At 42.3% G+C, this 23,139-nt stretch overlaps 2 protein-coding genes and 1 long non-coding RNA gene across 7 annotated transcripts in view; 1 reads left to right on the top strand and 2 right to left on the bottom strand.

Moving 5' to 3' along the window:
* Positions 1-9,590, top strand: part of GTF2B (general transcription factor IIB) — a 28,862-nt gene extending 19,272 nt beyond the window's left edge. The window contains exons 4-7 of the mRNA XM_081008800.1: positions 4,753-4,899; positions 5,036-5,165; positions 6,679-6,960; positions 9,129-9,590. Of these exons, the coding sequence (XP_080864926.1) occupies positions 4,753-4,899; positions 5,036-5,165; positions 6,679-6,960; positions 9,129-9,262 (693 nt within the window). The 3' untranslated portion in view covers positions 9,263-9,590. The remainder of the gene's footprint in view (positions 1-4,752; positions 4,900-5,035; positions 5,166-6,678; positions 6,961-9,128) is intronic.
* A 3,278-nt stretch (positions 9,591-12,868) lies between these two features.
* Positions 12,869-23,139, bottom strand: part of PKN2 (protein kinase N2) — a 50,192-nt gene continuing 39,921 nt past the window's right edge. For all 5 annotated transcript variants that reach the window (XM_081008558.1, XM_081008560.1, XM_081008559.1 and 2 more), the window contains 7 exons: positions 22,879-23,055; positions 21,856-21,918; positions 21,499-21,575; positions 16,850-16,992; positions 16,530-16,637; positions 15,169-15,249; positions 12,869-15,088 (listed from right to left, as the gene is read on the bottom strand). In XM_081008558.1, coding sequence (XP_080864684.1) covers positions 14,885-15,088; positions 15,169-15,249; positions 16,530-16,637; positions 16,850-16,992; positions 21,499-21,575; positions 21,856-21,918; positions 22,879-23,055 — 853 coding nt within the window. In that variant the 3' untranslated portion in view covers positions 12,869-14,884. The remainder of the gene's footprint in view (positions 15,089-15,168; positions 15,250-16,529; positions 16,638-16,849; positions 16,993-21,498; positions 21,576-21,855; positions 21,919-22,878; positions 23,056-23,139) is intronic.
* LOC308478792 lies at positions 19,583-21,488 on the bottom strand. Its single transcript, XR_013987281.1, has 2 exons — positions 19,880-21,488; positions 19,583-19,769 (listed from the first exon to the last, which is right to left on the bottom strand). It is a non-coding gene; the product is annotated as an uncharacterized lncRNA (long non-coding RNA).

The raw sequence follows: 23,139 nt of genomic DNA, 5'->3' as shown, positions 1-23,139 counted from the left end.
CCAGTCCCACAGACACACTAACCACTTCACCACACTGGCTCTCACTAGGGAAAACCTTTTTTTAGGCAAAGTCACAGCTTCTGTGATAGGTGGAGCTGCCATTTTCTTTGCTGAGTTCTATAAGGGCAGCACTGTTTTAGACTAAGGAGGAGGAAGCTGACAGGCAATGCCACCCCCTGGGCTGGTTGTCAGACGAAAGGCAAGTGGGGCTTGATGAAGCCATTGAGGCTGGTGGGGCACTTGCTCAATTCACCCTAATAGGTCTTGAAGAGATACTGGAGGCAGTACTATCCCACTGGAGTTACCACTGCTGGATTTGACCTAGCTCATGAGGCAATGGCACTCCTGGATATGGTCTTGAGCTTTTGTTGCATTTGCAGGCTTTAGCCAAGTTATCTATCTCTATAAACCAGTCTGTAAACCAACTGATGCCCAGCAAATAGCATCCAAGTAACCCCTCAGGCTTATTTAATTAACTTCTCAGAAACGTAAAACACACACATACAAAAAAACAAGAAACAGAGCATATACATTGTGCTAATACCACCGCAACATAAAGTTAACAGATTATTAAACTGGGGAAGGGAGAAAGATGGGCGCACTGTAATTAAAAGCTTATGCAACGATGGCAATAGCTATGCCATTCCCAAAGAAACCTATTTAAGAGTGGAGAAAATGTTTAGGGGTGGGGCACTGATGAAGGGGTTGGGGGAAAGAAACGAGCCATAACTGAAGCCCTTTGATAGGGAAATGTGCAGAAAACTGTACTCATAAACTGATAAACGTGATGTTTCTGGATGCAAGAAAGATGCTGCACCTGGGAAAAGGAGTTGGGGAGGGGGCAGGGGAGGTGGTCAAGAGAGATTAAGAAAGGCCAGGGTTGACTTACATCTGCCTACTAACATTAGGGAGAGAAAGCTGGGAGCCTACAGTACTCCAGAAAAGCAAGAAGTGCCATGGCAATTTAGGAGGCCAGCAGAAGCTGCAATACTCAAGGAGAAAACTTTGGAGAGGTGTGTGTGTGGGGGGGGATTGTGAGAGCAAAGGGGAGCGGGAGAGTGTTGGTGTTTGGGTGCTAATACTGCACCCATCATGGCAGGCAGATGACCAGGCAGGCCAGAGAGCCGTCCTTGAGCGTACTAGAACGAGCCGGGCTCCATTCTCCTCCCACAGATGGAAAGCTGCAACAGAGGAAGAGAGTGAGAGATGAAGGAGGTGCTGTGCAAAGAGCCGATGCCTGAAGCAGGAGGAAGTAAAGTTTGCAGCCGCAGCAGAAGCGTCAGGCACTGCATCTGGCGCAATGAGAGCCTCTGGGCTCAGGAAGCATAAAATGCTGGTAGACCCCAAAGCTGGCTTGAAGCTTTCCCAAAGAGGAAGGAGGTGTTGCCTGCCCACTCGCATGTTAGCCTCCACCCTGAGGGAAGGAAAGTGCCCTGGCTAGCCGGAGATAGAGTCCCAGCCAGAGAGACGCTGTCTGCTTGCTAGTTCAAAATTCCCCAGGTACCAGGCACATTTTGCGACTGGCGTGGGTCGAATTACCACCAAGTGAAGATGTATTGTTGGCAGGTTTGGCGACTGACATCTCCACCATCTGGCTGGTGTGCAACAACGTTTTCTGATGAGCAAGCCCCAGCATCAAAAGACGCTGCTGCGTGTCAGCCAACCAGCCAGTCTGTGGAGCTATCTTCCCACTATTTTTTTCCTGGGTTGTTTTATTTGATGCCAATATGTTGTAAACTTCTTTGAGATTTTTTTCTTTAAAATATAAAGCAGCATAGAAATGAATGACAATGACAGTAACAATAATAATAAGCCCCACCCCACCCCAAAAAGGTGACTAGACAGTCCGTTGTGGCGACCGCAACCTAGTTTTAAGGCGCCGTTTGGCGTTTAGCTGATATAGCTGAGTTTCTAACACTGCTTTCTTGACATCCATGTTCACACAACTACCAGGGACTGGTGTTCCCTGCATATCCATAAGGCGTGCTGTGTAGACCCCAGCGCTCATCAACTTTATCTTGTTTGAACATAGAGTTGTACCAGCTGTGCGGTGAAAGAAAAAGGAACTGAAGCATGCTCTGTATCACTGAGATGTTTGTCACTGCTATTTTGGGGGTTGCTGACTAGTTTTCCTTTCCAGATCACAAGCAGTTTCCATAGCTGGAAGAACTAGCTGTATCAGGAGATGATATATAAAAATAGCATAACTGATTATATATTATTCTGTCTAAGGTGTGTATCATCTTTTGTTTGTTTTTATTTCTCCCATGATCTCCCCAGTCTTTTCAAACAAGGATTGAGCTCTGACCAGTATGCTATAAGGTTAACTAGTACTAATAGAAGCCAGAGTTTTACAGGATGCCATGTTGTGCAATGATAGACTTCAGCCTTTCTGTGAGAATCCATGTTCATGTTAGAGAAAATGTGGACTCCTTTGCTCTCACGATTGTAATGCAGACTGGTCAGGCAGTCATTAGTGGACTGCCTACAAGGCTGTATTCAAATATTCCATGAAGCCTCCGCTTTTTGAACCTTCTCATAGTATCGCCCAAAAGTGAAGATGAAAATGCAGGCTATACCCAGATTTCATTTTTGTCTGGTGAAGAAAAGTAGTCGGGAAAGGGCTAACTCCTGCTTTGTCCAGGGCTTAAACATTCTGGTATCAGCAGGTGATGAGTGGACCTCAAAGAAGCAAGATTCCTGCAGAGTTGTAAGATGTGTTACTCTCTTTTATTGTATTGGGAAGGTACCGTAGAGGCTCTACCTCAAGAGCAGCCAGCTTGGTAATATGGGCTGTGAAAGACATATCGAAAAATCACTCTTTGCAGGACAGCTTCTGGCTCCTGAATTCTTCTGAGCCGGCCAAGCAGGTGGCGCAGGAAGCCTGGCAACCAGTCACCTGCTTAGTTGACTAGCCCTGCAGACAGAAGAGATCCCAGACAACAAAGGAGTGTCAGGGTCACGAGTTTGGCAAGGGGTCAGAGCCCCCTGCAGCAGGAGGAAAAAGCCTAACCCCAGGGGCAGTGGAATTAGAAGCCACCTTGCTAAGGGTTGCCCCCTCCCTGTATTTAACTCTTTCAATATGAAAATGGAAGATATGTGTTTGGTGTCCAGATGCACAAAATCTGGGAATGTGTGGGAAGGGGACCAGGTTGGTTAGGGCAGTATTTTTTCCTCTGCTTCCAGACATTGTCTTCTGTCGCTACATGCACCTCTGGTGGGCTTCTTGCTTGCTGTGTTGTTTGCCCAGGAAGAAGCAGTGGATTTGTTAGGACTCTCATTTCCTCTTTCTGCACCCTATCCCTGCTGTTTGCTGTCCACAAAATGTAGTGTTTGCTTCTGAAATGGGAATAAAGTGAGTCCACTGTAGTCACAGTTGAAAACCTACGTTGAGCCATTCTTGGAAAATGTGGAGATGACCAGAACTTTGCCAGGTTGTGCAGTGCATATTACATGTGTTTTTCATAGAGAGCAACAGCTGGACTAATGAGCAATATAGTCTTTACATTTACGTAATAGAGCAGGGGTTGTCAACCTTTTTTTGGACCAGTGGAAACATTTTGAATTTTGAAAGAAATTTATATTAGTGGTTGAACTAAATGAACATGACTACCGTATTTTTTGCTCTATAGGACGCACTTTTTCCCCTTCAAAAATGAAGGGGAAATGTGTGTGCGTCCTATGGAGCGAAGAAGCCATAGCCCCGCGACCCTCTCCCGGCTGGAGAGGTGATGCGTGGCTATGGCAGGAGCCTCTCCGCTGCGCCTTTCCGCTGCTCCCTGACCTGCTCTTTGGGGCTGGTGGTGGGCTTCCCCCCGCCAACCCCAAAGAGCAGGTCGAAAGGAACCTGAAGCCTGGAGAGCGAGAGGGGTCAGTGCACACCGACCCCTCTTGCTCTTCAGGCTTCCAAGGTAGCTGTCTGAACGCACCTTAAACAGCACCTTGTTTTAGAGCAGGAAAACAAGAGGGGGAAAGTTCTCCCCCTCTCTGCGCAGCGCCTCCTGCCGCTTCGCTGAAGGGGCGCTGGGCAGAGAGGGGGAGAATTTTTTTTTCTTGTTCTCCCCCCTCTAAAACAAAGTGCGTCCTATTGTCCGGTGCGTCCTATGGTGCGAAAAATACGGTAACTTGGGTGCATCAATTCAGGGGGTAAAACATAGTTCGATACAACTGCAAGTTGTTGCTTTTTTGAGTGGGTAGGGTTCCTGTGGGGAAAGTATTGCTGGACCTCCCTGGGCCTGGTGTGGGTCTTCCCATGTAAGCAACCGGGACTTCCTTTCGCTGTGAGACTACATGAAGTTGGAGTGATGATGGCCTTTGAAGAACGACTGAAATAAGGATGGCAAAACACACTAAAAGTGTGCTTTTCATCTAGAGCAGAAATTCCCAAACTTGGGTCTCCAGCTGTTGTTGGACTACAACTCCCATCATCCCTAGCTAGTAGGACCAGTGATCAGGGATGACAGGATTGTAATCTAAAAAATTGCTGGAGACCCAAGTTTGGGAAAACCTGATCTAGAGAATGAAAGAGGGTCATTATGACCACCGTGTCTGTAGTCTACTTGGAAATAGTGACAGCCACCTGAAGGCGGCTGCATTGTGATCTGTTTCTAATGACTTCATTACTAGGATGTTGTAATAGGTGTTGCTTATTGCAGCTTCTGAATCCTCACATAAGTGCAAAAGTGGTCTTACTGTGTATATCTGGTACAAATTCCAGCAATCTCTGACACACTGTAAACCCTTCTTCTGCAGGGCACGGGCGCAGCCAGTTTTGACGAATTTGGGAATTCAAAGTATCAAAACCGGAGGACCATGAGCAGCTCTGACCGCGCGATGATGAACGCGTTCAAAGAAATCGCTAGCATGGCAGACAGAATCAACCTCCCCCGAAATATAGTTGTAAGTTCATGCCTCCCTCTCTCAAATTGTTCTGGCGTTTACTTAGTTAGCATAATATAATGAGCGCATGAATTTTTGATATTATTGCTAATTAAATGGCCTGGAGTTAATTAAATTTTGTCTGCTTGCTTTGAAGGATCGAACCAATAATTTATTCAAGCAAGTCTATGAGCAGAAGAGCCTGAAGGGGAGAAGTAACGATGCCATTGCCTCCGCTTGCCTCTACATCGCCTGCAGGCAAGAGGGCGTTCCGAGAACATTCAAAGGTAAGCGGGCAACGTAGTGTCGGCTTCATCCGGGATGATCCAAAGTATCTTCAGCTAGCACAAGCTGTCACCTCGTTCTTCAGTTTCCGAGAGCAGCGAAGCAAAACCTGCGATTCCCAGGAGTGGGCTTCGTGTTTTGTATCTTACTTGCCTTTTAATCACTTGTGCAAATTACCTGCAAACTGTTTGGGAAGGGGGCAGTCGGGTGATTGTTGTTATTATCAACAAGTTACTGTGTGACATGGCTTGAGAGTGCTGAGGTGCTCATGTCGTATTGGGACTGTTCAGTACAAGACTGTTCTACAGCGAAGGAAAACCAATAATTTGTAGAATAAATGATGAAAACTACTTTTTCTGGCATGTGTCCTACTGATTAGAAGGCACTTCACAGAATGTTTTTGAGCATTTGGCTGTGGGGTTTGGGGGCGTGTGCCAGGTATAGAAATGGAGCACCCTCTTTTCCCTGAGCCCAGTCCAAAGGGAGGTGTTACGTAGAAACTGCCGTCTAAGAGCCACGCAGCTGTATGGCTGATTGTATGGTAGCATTGAGTCACTGAGTATAACATCTGTGCTTCATGGGAGCCTATAGTTATCATACACCTCTTTCCTTGATTTGATTATTATCATTTTTTGAATAGCTGTATGTTGGACAGTGCTTGGCATGTGTCCATGTCTTTACAGGACTACCTCACCAAGTCATTTCCACCTGCCCTGCAGAATGTTGACGCACGGTTCCCATAATTTCCACCCGAGATCAAACTGGCCCACAAATTTTAAAGTGAGAAAGGCAAGCAGGTTTAGGATCGTGGAGAATATGATTAGCATTGCATCCTAATATACGTTAATGATGTAATTTAAATAATTAAACACATGCAGCAAAGCAAATTGACTTTAATGTGCATACTATTCCAGTGAAACTTGTTTTTTAGGTTTCTCCTTTTTTTGTCTTGTGGGAAGAGAAATACTAGCTAACAGTGTGAAGGGACTGGAAGATTCATGAAAGGGCAGATGTATGCAAATAAAGAGTTTTATTTCCATGCTGCTCAGAACCTGCAGTTATTCCCTGCATTGGAAAACTATTGGTAAACATTGCTCTTTTCTCTCGCTCCTCCTCCTCACAGGTGAGGACTGTGGCTTTCTCTTAAAATGCTGCTAATTTCTGCATTCCCCACATATTGTGCCTGAGTCCTAATGAAATCATTCTATTAAATTAAAACCTGTGCTGTGGTTCTGAGACCCAACAACTGAATCAATAGCTCTTGAACTGATGCTCACTCCTCAGTGCAATTCCTTGGTGACTTTGAATGGAATGTTTCTCTTAAAAATGGGTGCCAGTTTTGTTGACTACATAGACTTAGTTACATATTTGTGCTGCAAAGACTTAAATGGAGGGTTAAGCTTTAATTGGTAGCAGGGAGAAGGGACTGAGAGCGTTATTATCCTTAACTTATTGCAATCCTGTTTCAGCATTAATCTTGTGTGTGGTTTTTGTGTTGTTGTCGTCTCGTTTCAGAAATATGTGCTGTCTCCAGAATTTCCAAAAAAGAAATAGGCCGGTGTTTTAAGCTCATCTTGAAAGCTTTGGAAACGAGTGTGGATTTGATCACAACTGGAGATTTCATGTCCAGATTTTGTTCAAACCTGGGTCTTCCCAAGCAAGTCCAGATGGCAGCAACACACATTGCCCGTAAAGCTGTGGAATTAGACTTGGTTCCTGGGAGGAGTCCCATCTCGGTTGCAGCTGCAGCTATTTATATGGCTTCACAAGCCTCCGCAGAGAAGAGAACCCAGAAAGGTAACATTTCCATTTCCCCTCCCCTGTTAAATTCTAGCTCTGTTAAGTCACTTATTCAGAAAGAAAAAGAGTAATCACTGATGCAGAAAGCGCTATAAGGATCCTCCTTTTGCCATGATTTGGGATGTATAAGTAGCTTAGTAATAAGCCATGTGAGTAATTGTCAGGCTAAGGAGCCTGTCTGGTTAGTGTTGAATGAGGACTGGAGAGAACCAGGTTCAAATCTCTACCTAGCCATAAAGCTTGCTGGGTAATGCTGGGCTGAGATACTCAAATATCTCTTGGCCTAATCTACCTTACAGGGTAGCGGGGCAGATCTGTGTTGTCTTGAGACCTCTGGAAGAAAGGCAGGATACAAATGTAATAAATAGCTAGGCACACTTAGTGAGCTTTTAATAATTATGCTGCTGGCACCTGCATTATACAGCTTTAGGCATCAGGCAAAAACGTTCCTCTTTAACCAGGACTTTGGCTGAATGGCATCCAGTGCCTTTTTAAAATGGGGAGGGGGTGGATTGTTGGGTTGTTTTAATTTTTATTAGATATTTTGTGTTTTTATATTGTGATTTTGTGTTGTAACCGCCTTGAGACCTGCAGGTATAGGGCGGTATACAAAATAATAATTCATTTCTTTCTGAACCATGGTCTTAAGGCAATTTACACATAAAATAATAAAAAACACAAAACAACCAGTACATTTAAAACAAAATTAAAACTCCTAACAAGTGTCCCCCCAAAAAACACGCACATTCAGAACATGTGTGTTGTCATGCGGCATTAGGAACATACCTTATTAAGTGGTCTAAATTCAATGTAATCCTCTCTAAAGTCTGGCATTGCCTCTTTTAGTAAGATGTTCAGTTCTGTCTAGCAAGGTTGCCATTGGAAGTGCTCCTACGTGGACCGATCCAGTTCTAACCACATGGAAAGCAAAAGCTCTCTGCAGATCCTGGGAGTAAAGGTTCCTCTCATCTGGGCATGAAATACTGTAAGAGCTGAATTCATGCCTTGGCAATCAGTCAAGGGCTTTTGAAACAGCTATCAATAAGTGCTAAAAAAAATAAAATCAGTTGATGATAGGCTTCAGGTAATACAAACAGATGGGGGGCATGGGGGGTGCTTTGGTCTAAACCACTGAGCCTCTTGGACTTGCTGATTGGTTGGACTTGCTGATTGGAAGGTCGGCGGTTCGAATCAGAGTGACAGTGAGCTCCCATTGCTCTGTCCCAGCTTCTGAAAAGCTAGCAGTTTGATAGCACACCAGTGCAAGTAGATAAATAGGTACCGCTGTGGCAGGGAGGTAAACAGCATTTCCGTGTGCTCTGGTTTCCGTCATGGTGTTCTGTTGCACCAGAAGCAGTTTAGTCATGTTGTCCACATGACCCGGAAAGCTCCCTCGGCCTGAAAAGCCTCCTTTGACTGGACTTAACTGTCCAGGGGTCCTTTATCTAATACAAACAGAACAGCAGGTCCAGTCAACCAGACAAAGCCAGGGATGTTTTGCTCTGCTAACCTAAATTGCTACATGAACCTCTTTATTGAAAGCAAGTTGTTCACACACCCACACCCACACCCACAAACACAAACATACACACCCCACTGAAGGCAATGGCACCTGGAGTAAAATCCCATTTGATGAAGTCCAGTCCAATGAGAGGGTCATGGGGGATGGAAGGTGCATCTTCAGGTATTCAGGATGCGGCTTGCTTAAGATAGGAATGGAGGATCTGTGTCCCTTTGGATAGTGTAAAGACCCCAAACCCTATTCAGCCCCAGCCCTGTCGCAGAATTGGGCATTAAAGTCCAGTGACATCTGGTTACCCATACCTGATTTAAGGCCTTAAGAGATGAACACCTGCACTTTGAATTGGACCCAGGTCTGATTGGTAATAAATGACCATATCCAAGTGCAAGTGCAGTGTGAGCTCCGATTGGCTGCCCCAACAAAATCATATTATCCCGTCTTTCTATTGTAGTACTACATCGCTCCTGAGAAGCTTTGAGATTTTTACTGAAAGCAGCCTTCTAAAGGTTGTGTGTTTGTTTTACACTGTCTGAAGCTGAGCACCAGGAAGAATTGGAGAAACTACAGGTTGTTTTTTTGGAAACGCTCCAGCCTTGTAACTCTACTTGTCAGTTTAACTTGTCTGCCTTGGGTTTCATTTCAGAAATTGGAGACATTGCCGGAGTAGCTGATGTTACAATCAGACAGTCATATAGGTTGATTTATCCACGGGCTCCTGATCTTTTCCCAGCTGATTTCAAATTTGATACTCCAGTGGACAAACTGCCACAGCTGTGAATTTCCAAGGGTACGTCTATAGCCCACAGAGGTTTTGATTTCGACTTAAAAGCGATATGTATAAAAACGGTACTGTTGAGCCTTCAAGTTGCGGAACTGGTAAAACTATGTGAAAAAGCCTAACTGAGGAGTCAGAGCACACATTCCAGGTGTAAACAAAATAATTTTGTGGCATTTTTTATGTATATATTAGTGAAAGTAATTATTTAACAGCCATCAATTTCCTATTGTATGTACTTAGATTTCTTTCATAGAGATCTTGGTTGTTGTTTTTTTTGGAAAATATTTCAGATTCTAATTCCTGAATAAACTGTTTTCCAAAAACCTATACAGTTCTGCAAGTTTTACTCTGTGTGTCTGTCTTAAATAAATATCAACTTGGAGCATGCATCATCTTTTGAAATTTTTCAGTTCCTATTCAAGCATTTTTATATTGTTGCCCAAGAACTATTATTTTGGTTAAATGTAAGGTATATTGTGGGCAGTTTCAATCCAGAGTGAACATGTGATATGTAACATTTCTGCAAGCATTTGAGCTATGACTCACCCGATTTGATTTCTGCTGCTCCTGCTTGTGGTGGTCTGGATGCTGTTTAGTCTCTGATAGGAGAAAGATTTCTGAAGACTGGTCTTGTATGAGAACAGGAGACTCTGCCATCCTTGTTCCTAGGTATGTTGTCCTGTTAATAACTAATTGAACTCTAGTACTTAAAACAGGACTAGCCCAGTAACCCTACCAACAAGCCACTTCAAAAGGGACCCTTGCCAGTCTGGAAACTAGGGAGCAGCCAGCTGAATCCAAATTGATTCACCAGGCATACTAATGCACTATTACAGAATATAGAAAGGGCAGTCTGGCCACACGAGGCTACTACTCCTATCCTGACATCTGTAGATGCAGTGGTATCGATCTTGTAATGCATGTAAAACATAATCAAGGAATGACTTAATTCAAGCCTTTTTTTCAATTAGTATTACCAAGGTAGGGCACAATGTAATTAGCTGATAAACATGGTAAAATATGTTAAATAGGGGTGTGCATACAGTAAGCCCACAGTTTGTGGGCATTTGACTTATGTGCATTCAGAGTTATGGGCAAAAATTTAAAGGGGCATAAAGTGGGTGGGGTTCTGGGAAACATTATTTTGGCAATCCCACCTGCCCTTGAACCCAATGGATTTTGACTATACACTATTTTGGCTTTAGGTGTGGTGGATTCCCCAGAATGTAAGCCCTGTGTAAGTTGCAGGATTACTGTATGAATTACAGGGTGATGCGGGGGAAATTCTCACAGCTGTGGCTCACCTCCAGCCAAGAGTCAGGGATTATGGAAATTGTAGTACAACATCTGGAGGTTCCCCAGCCCTGCTTGTAAATAGGTAAGCAGTGAAGATTACTTAAAAGTTTTAAGTTAACCTGGTAATGAGTAAATGAGAACCGACCACTCAAGGCGATGAGGAACAGAACTTCTAGCAGTTCTGCCCTTTCCAGGCCTAAACATAGACTGAAGCAAATTAAAAATAGGGCCTTTTTGTCCCTTGAAACCATCAGTCTGATTTTGCAGGCTGCTGGGTCAGGGCTATTTTTGTTCCCTCGCTGCTCCAGCAGCATTCTTAAGCCATAATAGTATGAGGGGAGGAGCCAATGATAAGTACAAGTTTATGTAGATCTTGGATCAGCTCAACATCAAGCCTTGCCTCTGTACATTGAAAAAAAACAAAACAAACATCTCAAATCTTCATCTTGGTGTGCAGCCTTAACAGGATTCTTAGAACCAGGTTCTGATGTTGAGTGCGGTAAGGCTGGAGTCTTGACTGTCATCTTAGGGACATCACATAGCTTTCCCTGCATCTGCTGTGGAATGGGCAGGGAAATTCAATCCACAACCACCAGTGTCTTAAGATTATATCTGCTCCGTGAGAAATGTTAATACAATCTGCTCCATCACAACATCTGTCAGAAAGATATTCCTAAGTCCACTGCCATTACGTTCTCTTGCCTAGCATGGGTTTTTCATAGGTGAAATCTTCCAGGAAAGCCCTTCTACAATACAGTGGTACCTCAGGTTACTTCCTCTTAGGTTACAGACTCTTCTAACCCAGAAATATTACCTCGGGTTAAGAACTTTGCTTCAGGATGAGAACAGAAATCGTGCTCTGGCGGCGCGGCAGCAGCAGGAGGCCCCATTAGCTAAAGTGGTGCTTCAGGTTAAGCACAGTTTCAGGTTAAGAACAGGCCTCCGGAACAAATTAAGTACTTAACCCGAGGTACCATTGTATCGGTTACATCCTGCTTGAGCACTAGAATAGTATTTGCCTTGTAGCAGGCATAGGCAAACTCGGGCCTCCAGATGTTTTGGGACTACAACTCCCATCATCCCTGACCACTGTTCCTGTTAGCTAGGGATGATGGGAGTTGTAGTCCCAAAACAACTGGAGGGCCGAGTTTGCCTATGCCTGCCTTGTAGGCAGATACAGAAAAAGTTGTTACTCCTCTTCCTGCCACCATGAATAGCAGTCTGTCTTGGACATGACTGATCAGTGGAGGTCCATAAGAACTCCTGTAGAGCCCCTTGCTTTTCACGTTGAGGGATAAGGGAGATTTTTGGATCGGGGCACATTGGTGCATAATAGCTGCAATGTATTTAAAGGGGTTGCCTTGCAGCAGTCCATGAATACATGCCATGCTTTTTTAAAGAACCATGCAGACAAACTGGGCAGTGTGGGTCTGTCGTACCGCACTATCAAGAGTGGGCTTGTGTTTGAACTTGGGGACCCTTAGATTAATTCAGCTTCTGCATTAACCTTCGTAGACAAGTAAAACTGGATTTAACAACTGAATTTGAGCTCCAATGCTTGAATGAAATCCTTTTAAGGAACCATAATTCAGATAGCCTGTTGCCTCCCCCCCCCTCCATTTCTCACTTATGTGTGTGTGTAAGAAACCAAGTCAACATTTAAAGTAAAAAACACACACTCTAACTACCAGTACAGTGGTATCTCGGGTTACATACACCTCAGGTTACAGGCTCCGCTAACCCAGAAATAGTACCTCGGGTTAAGAACTTTGCTTCAGGATGAGAACAGAAATCGTGTAGCGGCGGCAGGGGGAGGCCCCATTAGCTGGTGCTTCAGGTTAAGAACGGACCTCTGGAACGAATTAAGTTCTTAACCCGAGGTACCACTGTACAACCTTTACATGATTATATATGCAAGTTGTGTGAGTTGCTTTGACGCTATGGTACCACAAGGTTACTGGCAGAGGAACAGAAAATGAGACTTTTTACGCACCCCTGAAAGAAAAGGGTAATTCAAACCAAGTTCTAAACACAATTTTTATCGAAAGACCAAAAAGCAAGATTATAGGATTCAAATCAGTAAATCATGTTTTCATATACAAATTTCACTATTTAAACTTTAATTTGATAGTTAACTGCAAGACAGTTTGTAGTATGACATTGTTAAAGGCACATTTCATTTTAATGCATAGTGTACCATTCTAAAATAACCTAATTTCTTTACAAAGTGCTTCAACAGCCACATACAAGTATAGCAAAATATATTTACAATCTAGAGTTTAAAATCTTAATTTGCCTAAATATTTAAAAAAAACTAGATAAAATTAGTGCTTTCTTTCAGCTTAACTGTGTGAACATACCCTGCCTCTAAAAAATTTTTTGAGTGATTTACTTAGATTACAAAACATTTCTGTACAAGATGTACTTACAAAAAAAGAGAAAAGGGTTATTTCTATAGGACTTTAAATTTGAATCACCCTTTTGGGCTCAGCTGCCTGTAACTCTAATTTGGGAGTATAAATGAATAGCCGACTGTACCTCAGGTGTGTAGTGTTTTGTATTTAATTGTGATACAGCTATTTGAAGTGGAAGGGAAATAGCATTTTTTCCCAAGATGCTAATTTGATATTTGTTTGTTTTTTTTTAAAGAATTACAGGTTAGACATTTCATGATTTGATTTTTTGCTTAGTCTTTTACCATTGTTCTTTGTGGACACGCTTACATGTACATTATTCTAATGAACCCGTTACATATGCTTCAAAGTTCAGGCAATGAAGGCAACACCTTGGGGGCAGCACTGTCTTCACTCCAACCCACATGGTTATGTGGTTGCCATTTATCTTTCATGAAACCAGATTCCAGAGCAATAAGTCTGTGTGGATTTAAACATCACACAACACATTTTTGATCTTGGGCATGCTGAGTATGAGCCTGATGACAAACCAATTTTAATAAGCTAAGGAAAGCGGAGCGTTGTTTTCCACAAACAGACTCACCCTTTTAGAAAACTACGTAAGTCTGAAAGGAGCACACACAGTATCTGGTCAAAGACATTTTAACTTTTCAAGGTACAGCATAGTGTTAAGAGGCTTAAAATATACAAGTTTTATCAAAAATATTTATACATTCTCTCAAAACATATTGCTTTAACCCTTATTCTCAGTAATTGCCAATGAAGAGTCTGGAATTCAGTGGCCTTGAAATGTATACAAGCATGTTTCCCCCCATTAAATCTGAATTTAACAATACATTCACCTAGCCACTGGATAATGCTAAAGGAAGTGGTAAAGTTAATTTATATGCTTGAAACAAAAATATACTATAACTTCCAAATATACATGAACACGGCATGTATACACTGAAGATCCTCATTCTTTAAAGATGATATGGCAACACCAAATCAGCAAATGTAAGATGAACGAGATAGCTAGACACACAGATTAGCTAAAATAACGTATCAATGGAGTTGGTGTGGAAAAGACATGACTTCCAAGAGTACAAAACAGTGATTGCATCTGGGGGAATGCACACATTAGAAATGTTCCTGATTTAAGACTGGAGAGACATTCTTACTCGTTACATTCTTCATATCTGCTGGTTATAGAAGTTGAAAGGCAAAAATTGTTTGGCAAATGCTTTGGTAAACTTCTTAGGACCGATGTCTTTTTAAGAATGGAAGCACTTATACTGTTCTCCTATAGGTAAGGCTTTTAAACATTTCCCCCCCTAATAAATACCATAGAAAGTTTACAAAACAAGGCATCAATTCTTAATCCTCATTCCCCCCCTAAAAAAATCAAGACAACAGTGTGCTTAACAGTCATCAGGTCTATGTTTTTTGGAGATTACTGTATCTTTTTTTTTTAAGGACAGACATTTTGCCTTCCTTCTTCCCTCTAATCGCTGAGTAGATGGTTATCAGTCTAGCTCAGTATCTGGTTGCTAATCCTGCTTAAGGCAGGTCTTTTTTTGCAATGTTTTCTGCTGCAGAACAGTAAAGATACAGTACAAGTGTGCTCATGTGAGAGTGGAACACAGCCTATACCTGCCAGGTCAAGCTTAAAGAGCTGCACAGAATCGCTTTCCAGTGCTCAATATTTTTTTTCTTTTAAAAAAAAAGAAAGATATACAAAAACGAGGTCACACCTCACGTGTAATAAAAACGGTCCTTTTTCCAAAATCTTCATGTGATTCAAAAAAGTCGGAAGCTACAGGCAGCACAGAGAACAACCCAACAGCTGGTATTCTCAAAAGGAGGGAAGGAGTGGGGCGAACGCTGTTATGATGAGCCAGTCTGCTAGGATTTCACAGTGTCTCAAAAGAATTAACACCAATCAGCAATGTAGTCAAAGTCTCTGAACATTTCCTGCTGGTCTTCTGAAAGTATCCTAGGCTCCCGGGGTGGAGTGAGAATAGGTGCTTCTGAGGTAAATTCGTCATCAAAATTGCTGACGTCTTCTCTTCCTCTTATGATGGGGACAAAAGGAGGCTTCATTTTCTTGGCAAGCAACGCGCTCCAATCGATCAACTGCAAAACGAAAACACCGAGTTAAGTCCCTGCTTCTGGCTGCTCCCAGATTGCACCCAGGCTTTTCACTTCACACTCACCCGGAAAAAGTGATGCCTCTTGACATCTTCAGCATCTTTCTCACCAGCACCGAGACGCCGCTCCGGGTTTCTCCTCAGAAGCTGAAACGATATCAAGAACTTTTTGTCAGTAGCCTGCTGGAGCAAAGCATTCCTGTTAACAATTTCCTGAGCCATGTGAGTTCTTTGAAAAAGCATGATATAAATATGAAGGATAGTGATTTTTTTTTAAAAAAAGCACATCAGGTTCCCCAGTTAGGACAGCAAGTAGCACTGGGAACTTTAGAAAAGAAAGCGAAATGGTTGCCTTTGCTTTTATTAGTTCATAAATTTAAAATTCTCGCTGGTTTGCCGAGGCCCAAACGGTGGTTCTGACCAAGTTATATTTCAAGCAAAACTGCTGACATTGGCGTCATGACAGAATGACATAACTGGTTTCCGCCCGTTATTAACAGCATAAAAGAGTCCCAAGGCAGTTTACAGAAGAACAAATTAAATAACAAAAATAATCTGAATAAAACAAAAAAAAAGCACAATGGCAAACCCCACAAAAAAACCAACTTGCTGTCTTTAAAAAGACAAGGCATGAAACCACGCACTATTTTCAGTTTTCCTTACAAGAGATGGCTAGTAATCCAACCACTCACAGCAGCAGACTAATGACATCATCTCCCATGCAATCAGTCCCCGCTTCCACAGTAAGAAGACCTAATAAACAGAAAGTCTCCAATTGTTTTGTCAAAGGAAAGGAAAGAGCTCAAGTTCTAGGGCTTCCATGATCCAGAATGCAGGGTCTCTATTGAGTCCCAACTACCACTCTCTGCTGCTACAAAATTGAAAGAATCCTCGCTGTTGCTTTGCTTATCTCCAGGGACATCATAAGCCGGTGTGTTAACTTTTTATACGGCTGTGATTGGTGTTTTTTTTACTGGAGCACCTGAGAAAGCAAAGTCCTCCTGCCTCACAAGTAGTACCAATCCTACCAGTGAGTAAATCGGGGGTGGCTCACCGGTGACCCTCCAAGATGGATGTTGCTGGGCTACAAAACCCATCATCCCTGACCACTAGCCATGCTGGCGGACAGGTGGATGGGAGCTGCAAGCAGAGGAACTTGGAAGGACCACAGTTAGTTACCCATGGAAGTAAAGGTCATACCCACAGTATTTCTATCCAACAGGCATGGGGCATACGTCTGGGGAGGCTAGGATATTAGTATGTATCAGCAAGCCACACTTGCCTTTGACGTAAAGTGAACTTGAGAAACGTACGTAGCAAATAAAAACGTAAAAAACGTGGACCTTAAAACACTTTGCTTTCCCTTACACACGTGGCTAAACAAATTAAGAAGGAATGAAACAAGCACACGAAAAATACCATCTTACCCTTCTCATTATTGAGATGGCTTCTGTAGAAAGGAACCGAGGATATCTTACTTCATCATTTACAATACTGTCAAAAACCTCCTCTTCATCATCTCCTGGGAAGGGAGACTGGAGGGTGGGGGAGAAATAGGGATAAGAATAATTTCCAGAAACTGAATTTTCATTGATATATTCTCTTAATAAATATACTCTAATTTAACCAAATAAGAAGTGAAAAGAGTGAGGGGTTCAACAGAAACATACACCCAACAGCTCTTTTCAAATTTATTTGCTCTTCACAGATGAATAAAGGAAACAGTTTTACATTTTGTGAAGCTTACCTCACCAACCAGCATTTCATAGATGAGCACACCAAGACCCCACCAGTCTACAGCTCTTGTATAGGAGGTTTCTGTCAACACTTCTGGAGCAAGAAATTCTGGAGTGCCACAGAATGTACTTGTCCTGTCACCAAAACCCATTCCTGCAACAATTACACATTTTTAGTTTTTTGTTCTATGAGCCTTTCACCTTTCCAGCTTTAAACTCGTGGGATTCTTACACAACAAGAACTGTGTATGACATGAACAACATTGCATATTTTTGCCTGTTTTGCCAACTCCATCCAAATTCTGAAAGCTAAATAAGGATAGATACCTTTTATTACAAAGTAGAGTTGATGGCTTTGAACTCCAAATGTTCAGCCAATTATTTACAACTGGTAACATTGTAGTGGTTTAAAAAACAACAACAACCATGGTCTTGCAGAATGACAGAGAAAATACAGATTTATTAAGACTGGAATCCTAGGCTCACTTACCTGAGATTAAGTCCTATAGAACAAGAGGCCTACTTCTGAGTAGACTTGTAAAACTCTGCACTCTAAAGCATTTACAGAAAATGTTTATTTTCTTATCCAACACCATAAAATGCTAGGCATCTCGTTTTGCCTCTAAAATAAGCAAACTATGAAATATGACTTTTCCTTTAAAGATTTCCTTCTTAAGCACAGTGAAGCCAAGCTATGTATTCAACAACCCTTAAAAAAAAAGCCAACAGCTTAATGTCATCTACATACGCTAGACAGAATTTTTGCCAGTGGCAACAACTCATTTAAGAAGGGTGTGATGTGAATTCTGTGCCAAATTTTACAAAAGGGCAAGAGCAAGCAGGTATTCAAGAACTTCTTGATTGTGTACTGTCAAAATACTTCCTTATTAACAAAGGGCATGCATAATTCCCCCCCCCCCTGCATTTTTCATTGGTGAAACTATGTTGTCTGTAGGTAGGACAAATTTGAATTTCCAAGTGGTAAGAAACAAACCTTGGCTCTATAATTAGTTGTAAAAATTTCTCTTTCTCTCTCTCTGAGCAGCACCACACATTACATTTTGTACACTGGTACTAGCACTCGAAACATATGCACTATCAAGTGTGAAGAACCTGCAATTGCCTTTAAATAAATAAGGATTCTTGATGCAGTTTTCCTACAGCGAAAGTCCCATTTAATTGCTCCATCTTGCCACCTGTGCAGTGTTAGAAACTCAGATATGAAAGCTAGGAGCTAAATGGCACCTTATGGGCACAACAACAGAGTGCCTAGGCCCGCTTTTTTATATAAAAATATACAAAGCTGAAAATGAATGAACTGCAGCTAAAATCTTATGTTCATTTTTCACACGGTCTAGTCCTTCCCTTGCCCACCTCCCTAATATTCTTAGAGGGTCTCTTCTCCAGTCTTCAGAGAGTGGCTGGAAGTGGGGAGGCAGAAAAAGATCCTCCTTTCCTTCCACTGCAGCTTTAATCTGAAATCTTACTGTGCCCAGAGCTCAGAAATTGCTCGCCCTAATGAAATTTTCTGTCACAAAATGCGCCTAGAACAGTGGGAGTTTCGAACACTGCACCTGTGTCTGATGTAAGACTGTGTCAAGGTCACAAAGACTGTGCAGAATCTACTGGGTAGCCACCATCTATTTCTTGGAAATTTGTCCCCAAGCCCTGATTGGCTCAATGAGACCCTACCTGTCTAGCCCTTTTAGTATAAAAACTAGTCTTTGACCTGGGTCTAAAGGTATTTGAGGGTCATGTATGGCAACAATAATGTGTTCCTAGATGCAACTTGCTAATGGGGTCAATGACTCGAATGGTTATTTTGTTCTGTGTTCAAATTCCCTGAAGTGTCTTCACACGGTTAGCCTTTCTTAACTGTGTTTTAGTGGTAAAGGGTTCTTATTCTCTGCTTATGAACTCCCTAATAAAGTACAGTGGTACCTTGGCTTACATACGCTTCAGGTTACAGACTCCGCTAACCCAGAAATAGTGCTTCAGGTTAAGAACTTTGCTTCAGGATGAGAACAGAAATCGTGCTCCCGCGGTGCGGCAGCAGGAGGCCCCATTAGCAAAAGTGGTGCTTCAGGTTAAGAACAGTTTCAGGTTAAGTACAGACCTCCGGAACGAATTAAGTACTTAACCCGAGGTACCACTGTATAGCACTTATTCCTTGTGTGGCTTCCTGATGTAAGCTTGGCTTTGAATCTGGTACTTGGCTACTTGGTTATATGCTACTGAGTAATTTGTGGGCTTGCAGCTCTAAACGACTGCTTGGCCCTTTGTAAATCTTGGAGACTTTGCAAATCTCAAGGACTTCCAGAAACAAACTCAGTTTCCCCTGGCTCAGGATTGGATGACTACAGGGGTGGGGCAACCCCTGGGTTATCTCACTTAAAAGGCAGCTTAAGCAAAATTCTTTATATACCGGCAGGAATGAGATGATAAAATAAAATAACCCTGAACTCTTCACATGGTTTGCAGCTATGGGAAAACCAGCATAAGGAAAATCATTTACATGTTGGCAGTGTGGACAAACAGACTCTTCATGCTGTCAACTTGGGATATAACTGGAACAATTCTTTTACAGTTCCTTTCTATAGTGGAATACCACTTATAATTGAGAACCAAATGTTGCTTATGCAGATGAAACCACCTGAGAAGCCATTATTTTCCTCCTACCAATCCATAAAAGCAGGACACTATGGCAACTCCTCCTCGCTGCTCTGGCAATTGTCCCTTCCCACCTTCCTGACTCGAATGAATTGATAAAACGAAAGGTCCAGGCAGATCTTAAGCTGCTTTGATTGGTGAATTCGAAAATGTGGAGATGTAGGGTTGTAGTCAATATTTTCACTTGCAGATTTGTTATGGCTGGAGTTTGGATCCTAGAATAATAGGCAGGATGGGTTTTAGAACGTAGCATGTGATTGGCTGCTGGAGCGGTGCTCCAGAAGGGAATTTTGAACTAGCCTATCAGGTGTGACCACAGGATATATAGCCTGGGTCTGGGAGGGGCCTGCAGGCTGGACACACACGATGACTGACTGTTTTATCTGTGAACACTGAAATAAACTACATGAAACCAACGACTTTTCTCTGAGTATATTTCAGAATGGAACTTCCATTAACTCATTCCTTCATGTGCACTCATGGAAGGAGTCCTTTCATAAGCACAGCTCTGCTCCTCAATAGAAGTAGCAGTTCATGGAGGGACAGCATTAGATACAGCCCAAAGGAAGCTGAGCAAATAACTCTTCTTTGGTGATGGGACATACTATCTTATCTTTGTTACTCAGAGCAAGCAGGGATCCAGACTGACAACAAAGTGGAAGGGGGTGGGCACACAGCCTAAATTATATTTCCTTCCTGTTTTTTATTGCACAGAAATACTTCCAATTCAAGTGTTTCAAACGAAGCCCAACCAAATACCAAAAAATAAACAGATATAAATAAGAAAGCGCAGAAAACAGAATCTGACGAAGCAGAGCTATATACTGTTTTCCCCACTTTCTCTGATGGGGTTCTTAGGACAAACCAGCAGTTTCTAACTTTAGCAAACAAGTGCAAGCATTTTGAAATGCTAACAGCTCTTCTTAAGATCATGTGTCTTGTCATTAAAAATGCAAAGATTGCATTGCAGCCGGCAGGTCAGCCTTTGTGAAGCAAATTCTCAATGCATTTTGCAGCCTGACTCTAAGTTGGGCCCCATGGAGTTCAGTAGAGCTTACTCCCATGTAAGTGTGCTGTAGTCTTAGTTTACAGAATAGTTGGAAATAATGTAATTGGTATACAGCAGATTTTCCTCCTTGCCCACCCTATGCTTTGTGACAAAAATGTTTTATTTTTCTCAATAAGACTTTCTGGATCGTTCTGAGGGTCCTGTGATGATTTGCTGGGGCCTTTGGGTGAAGGGCAGGTGATATTCAAAAAATAAACCCACCAAAAATAAAGAAAAAGGAATATACAATAAAAACATAAAGCAAACCACTGAGTATAGCTGTTCTAAATGCTTTGGACAGAACGTTTTATTGATCTAGCTGGAAAGTTGTTTATGAGAGTAACTTTAGCCAATGAAAACTGATGCCACAAAAAAAGTGTTAGTTTTTAAAACTGTGTTTTGAAAGACATGTCATCTTTCATTTCTTTTGCAATATATTCTTTTGAAATTACAATAGGCTTTTTACCGTGCAATCCTATACATGCCTACTGACATATAAGTTCCACTGTGTTTAATGGGACTTACTCTGAGGTTAGTGTGCATAGGACTGCACCCTTACTGGCAAAAACCCACATTTTGGAGTTTTTACCAGAAGGTTCCAAATGTTGCTCAGCACAGAACTCTTTCTTCGGGGACTGCCCAAAGGCCATGGCAAAGAGCTACTCTAAATCTGTGATTTGTTTAATTGATTAAAAGGGGGGGAAATTCACATGTTCATTAACAATGCCTCCCCCAACACCATATGGAAGAGAGCAGAGATGTCTCTAATCCACAATCTGTGCAGCACTCAGAATGAGACAGGGTGGGGGAAGGGAGGGGAGAGGTGGAAAGGGGAAGTAGAGGGGCTACCACTTTTAATCTGAGGCAGTAAATGATAAAAGTGTGTTGCAAATTCCCGACTGCTATTATAAGCCACTGAGAAATACTGTTGAAAAAGCTTACCCTCTTTGCAGAGGCCAAAGTCCGCTATTTTCACAAAACCTTCTGTATCCAGCAACAAGTTGTCTAGCTTTAAATCTCTGCAGAAAAGAAATTAAAAACAACTCATTCTGACCATTAATGGAGACAAACTATACAGGGAAAGTATTAGCTGCAAATACTCAAAATTATTATCCTTTCTGAATTTAAGGTGTTTGGAAGTGGCATGCAGGTTTATATAAACACCCAATGCAGCCGTCCTCCTCTTTGCCACATGAAAAAGGAGGTAATATTGTTAATGTATCTGAGCAAGCATGGTATATAAGGCAAATGTATAAGAATGTGAAATGAAACAAAAATCTAAATCTTATGCAAACTTACCGATAAACTATCTTGTGCTCATGTAAATATTGCAGTCCAAGAACCACACATGCAGCATAAAACCTGTTTGTAAAGAAATATAAAGAGGGGAGAACTGACATGTTGCATTTTTTATACTTCTACAAAGGATAACTTTTGAAAAACAGGCGTCCAGAAAACCTTCAGAGCAACGTTCAGTACCACCAGAGGAGTCTTTTCAGGCTAATTTATTTTGAATATGGGTTTCTAAGTTTTTAATTAAAAAGAGCACCACACCTCAGTAGCAGAGGACATGTTTGAATGCAGCAGGTCACAGGCTCAATCTGTGGTTCTCCAGTTCACAAGGAACAGGTAAGACAGCAGGCAGTGGGAAAGGCCTGGGACCCAGTGGATCATACTGCGTTAAACAGGACAGTCTGACCCGCTATAAAGCTTTCTGCCTGTACTCCTCAAAAAGTATAATACCGGCATCTATGTCATGAACCTCTACCTGGCAGGTATCAGCGAGCGAAAGCAGCATCTGCTGATACAACTAGAACAGCTCCCTTGATGAAGCAGGTGTGCGTGTTAGGATACTGTCAGTCAATTGAAAGTCCTGTTGTAGCCAATTATGCCCCCTGCAGTCAGACAGGAATTGTCTAAATCCATCAGGATGCCGTACAAGCCCAACCTAAGCTCTGCCGGCTTCCATTAGCTCTACACAGATTTCACTAGCATAAGTCAACTGGGTGCAGGAGCTACATGCCATGTACCTAAGGGACCTATGATACAACATTTATAAGCTGGTGTGGCTATATGCAGACACAACTTCTCAGCAGCAAAATTTCCTCTCCCTTGCAGTTAGGGTGCATGAGATTAACCACAGTTAAGACTAACTAGGGTTTTCTATAAACCGAGTTCTGAAACATGAGGTGGTTCCCAACCATTTAGCAGGGGAACAGTATTACTATGTCTTACTGGCCCTGCAGAGTATTCTCTCACACGGCAAGCACCAAACCCAACTTATTTACACCACAGCCTGAAAATATACCTTTTGTTACTTACACTGCTCTTGGTTCGGAAAAGACATCCGTGTGTATATGCATCATGAGGTCTCCTCCAGCTGCGTACTCCATTACGAAGCACACATGATCGTTGGTTTGGAAACAAGCAAAGAGGTTCACCAGAAAGGGATGCCTTACGCTGTTCACAGTTTCAAAAATTCGCTTTTCACACATGAGGCTGAAAGCAGAAATGTTTTATGAGGTTGGATCAACTATTTATCTTCATTACATGGGTGACGGCTCCAAGAAGGGATACATGCAC

The sequence above is a fragment of the Podarcis pityusensis genome (genome assembly GCF_964106645.2).
Source record: "Podarcis pityusensis genome assembly, chromosome: 6".
Classification (NCBI taxonomy): domain Eukaryota; kingdom Metazoa; phylum Chordata; class Lepidosauria; order Squamata; family Lacertidae; genus Podarcis; species Podarcis pityusensis.
The sequence above is the reverse complement of the archived record's forward strand: the minus strand, read 5'-3'. Positions and strand labels throughout refer to the sequence as shown.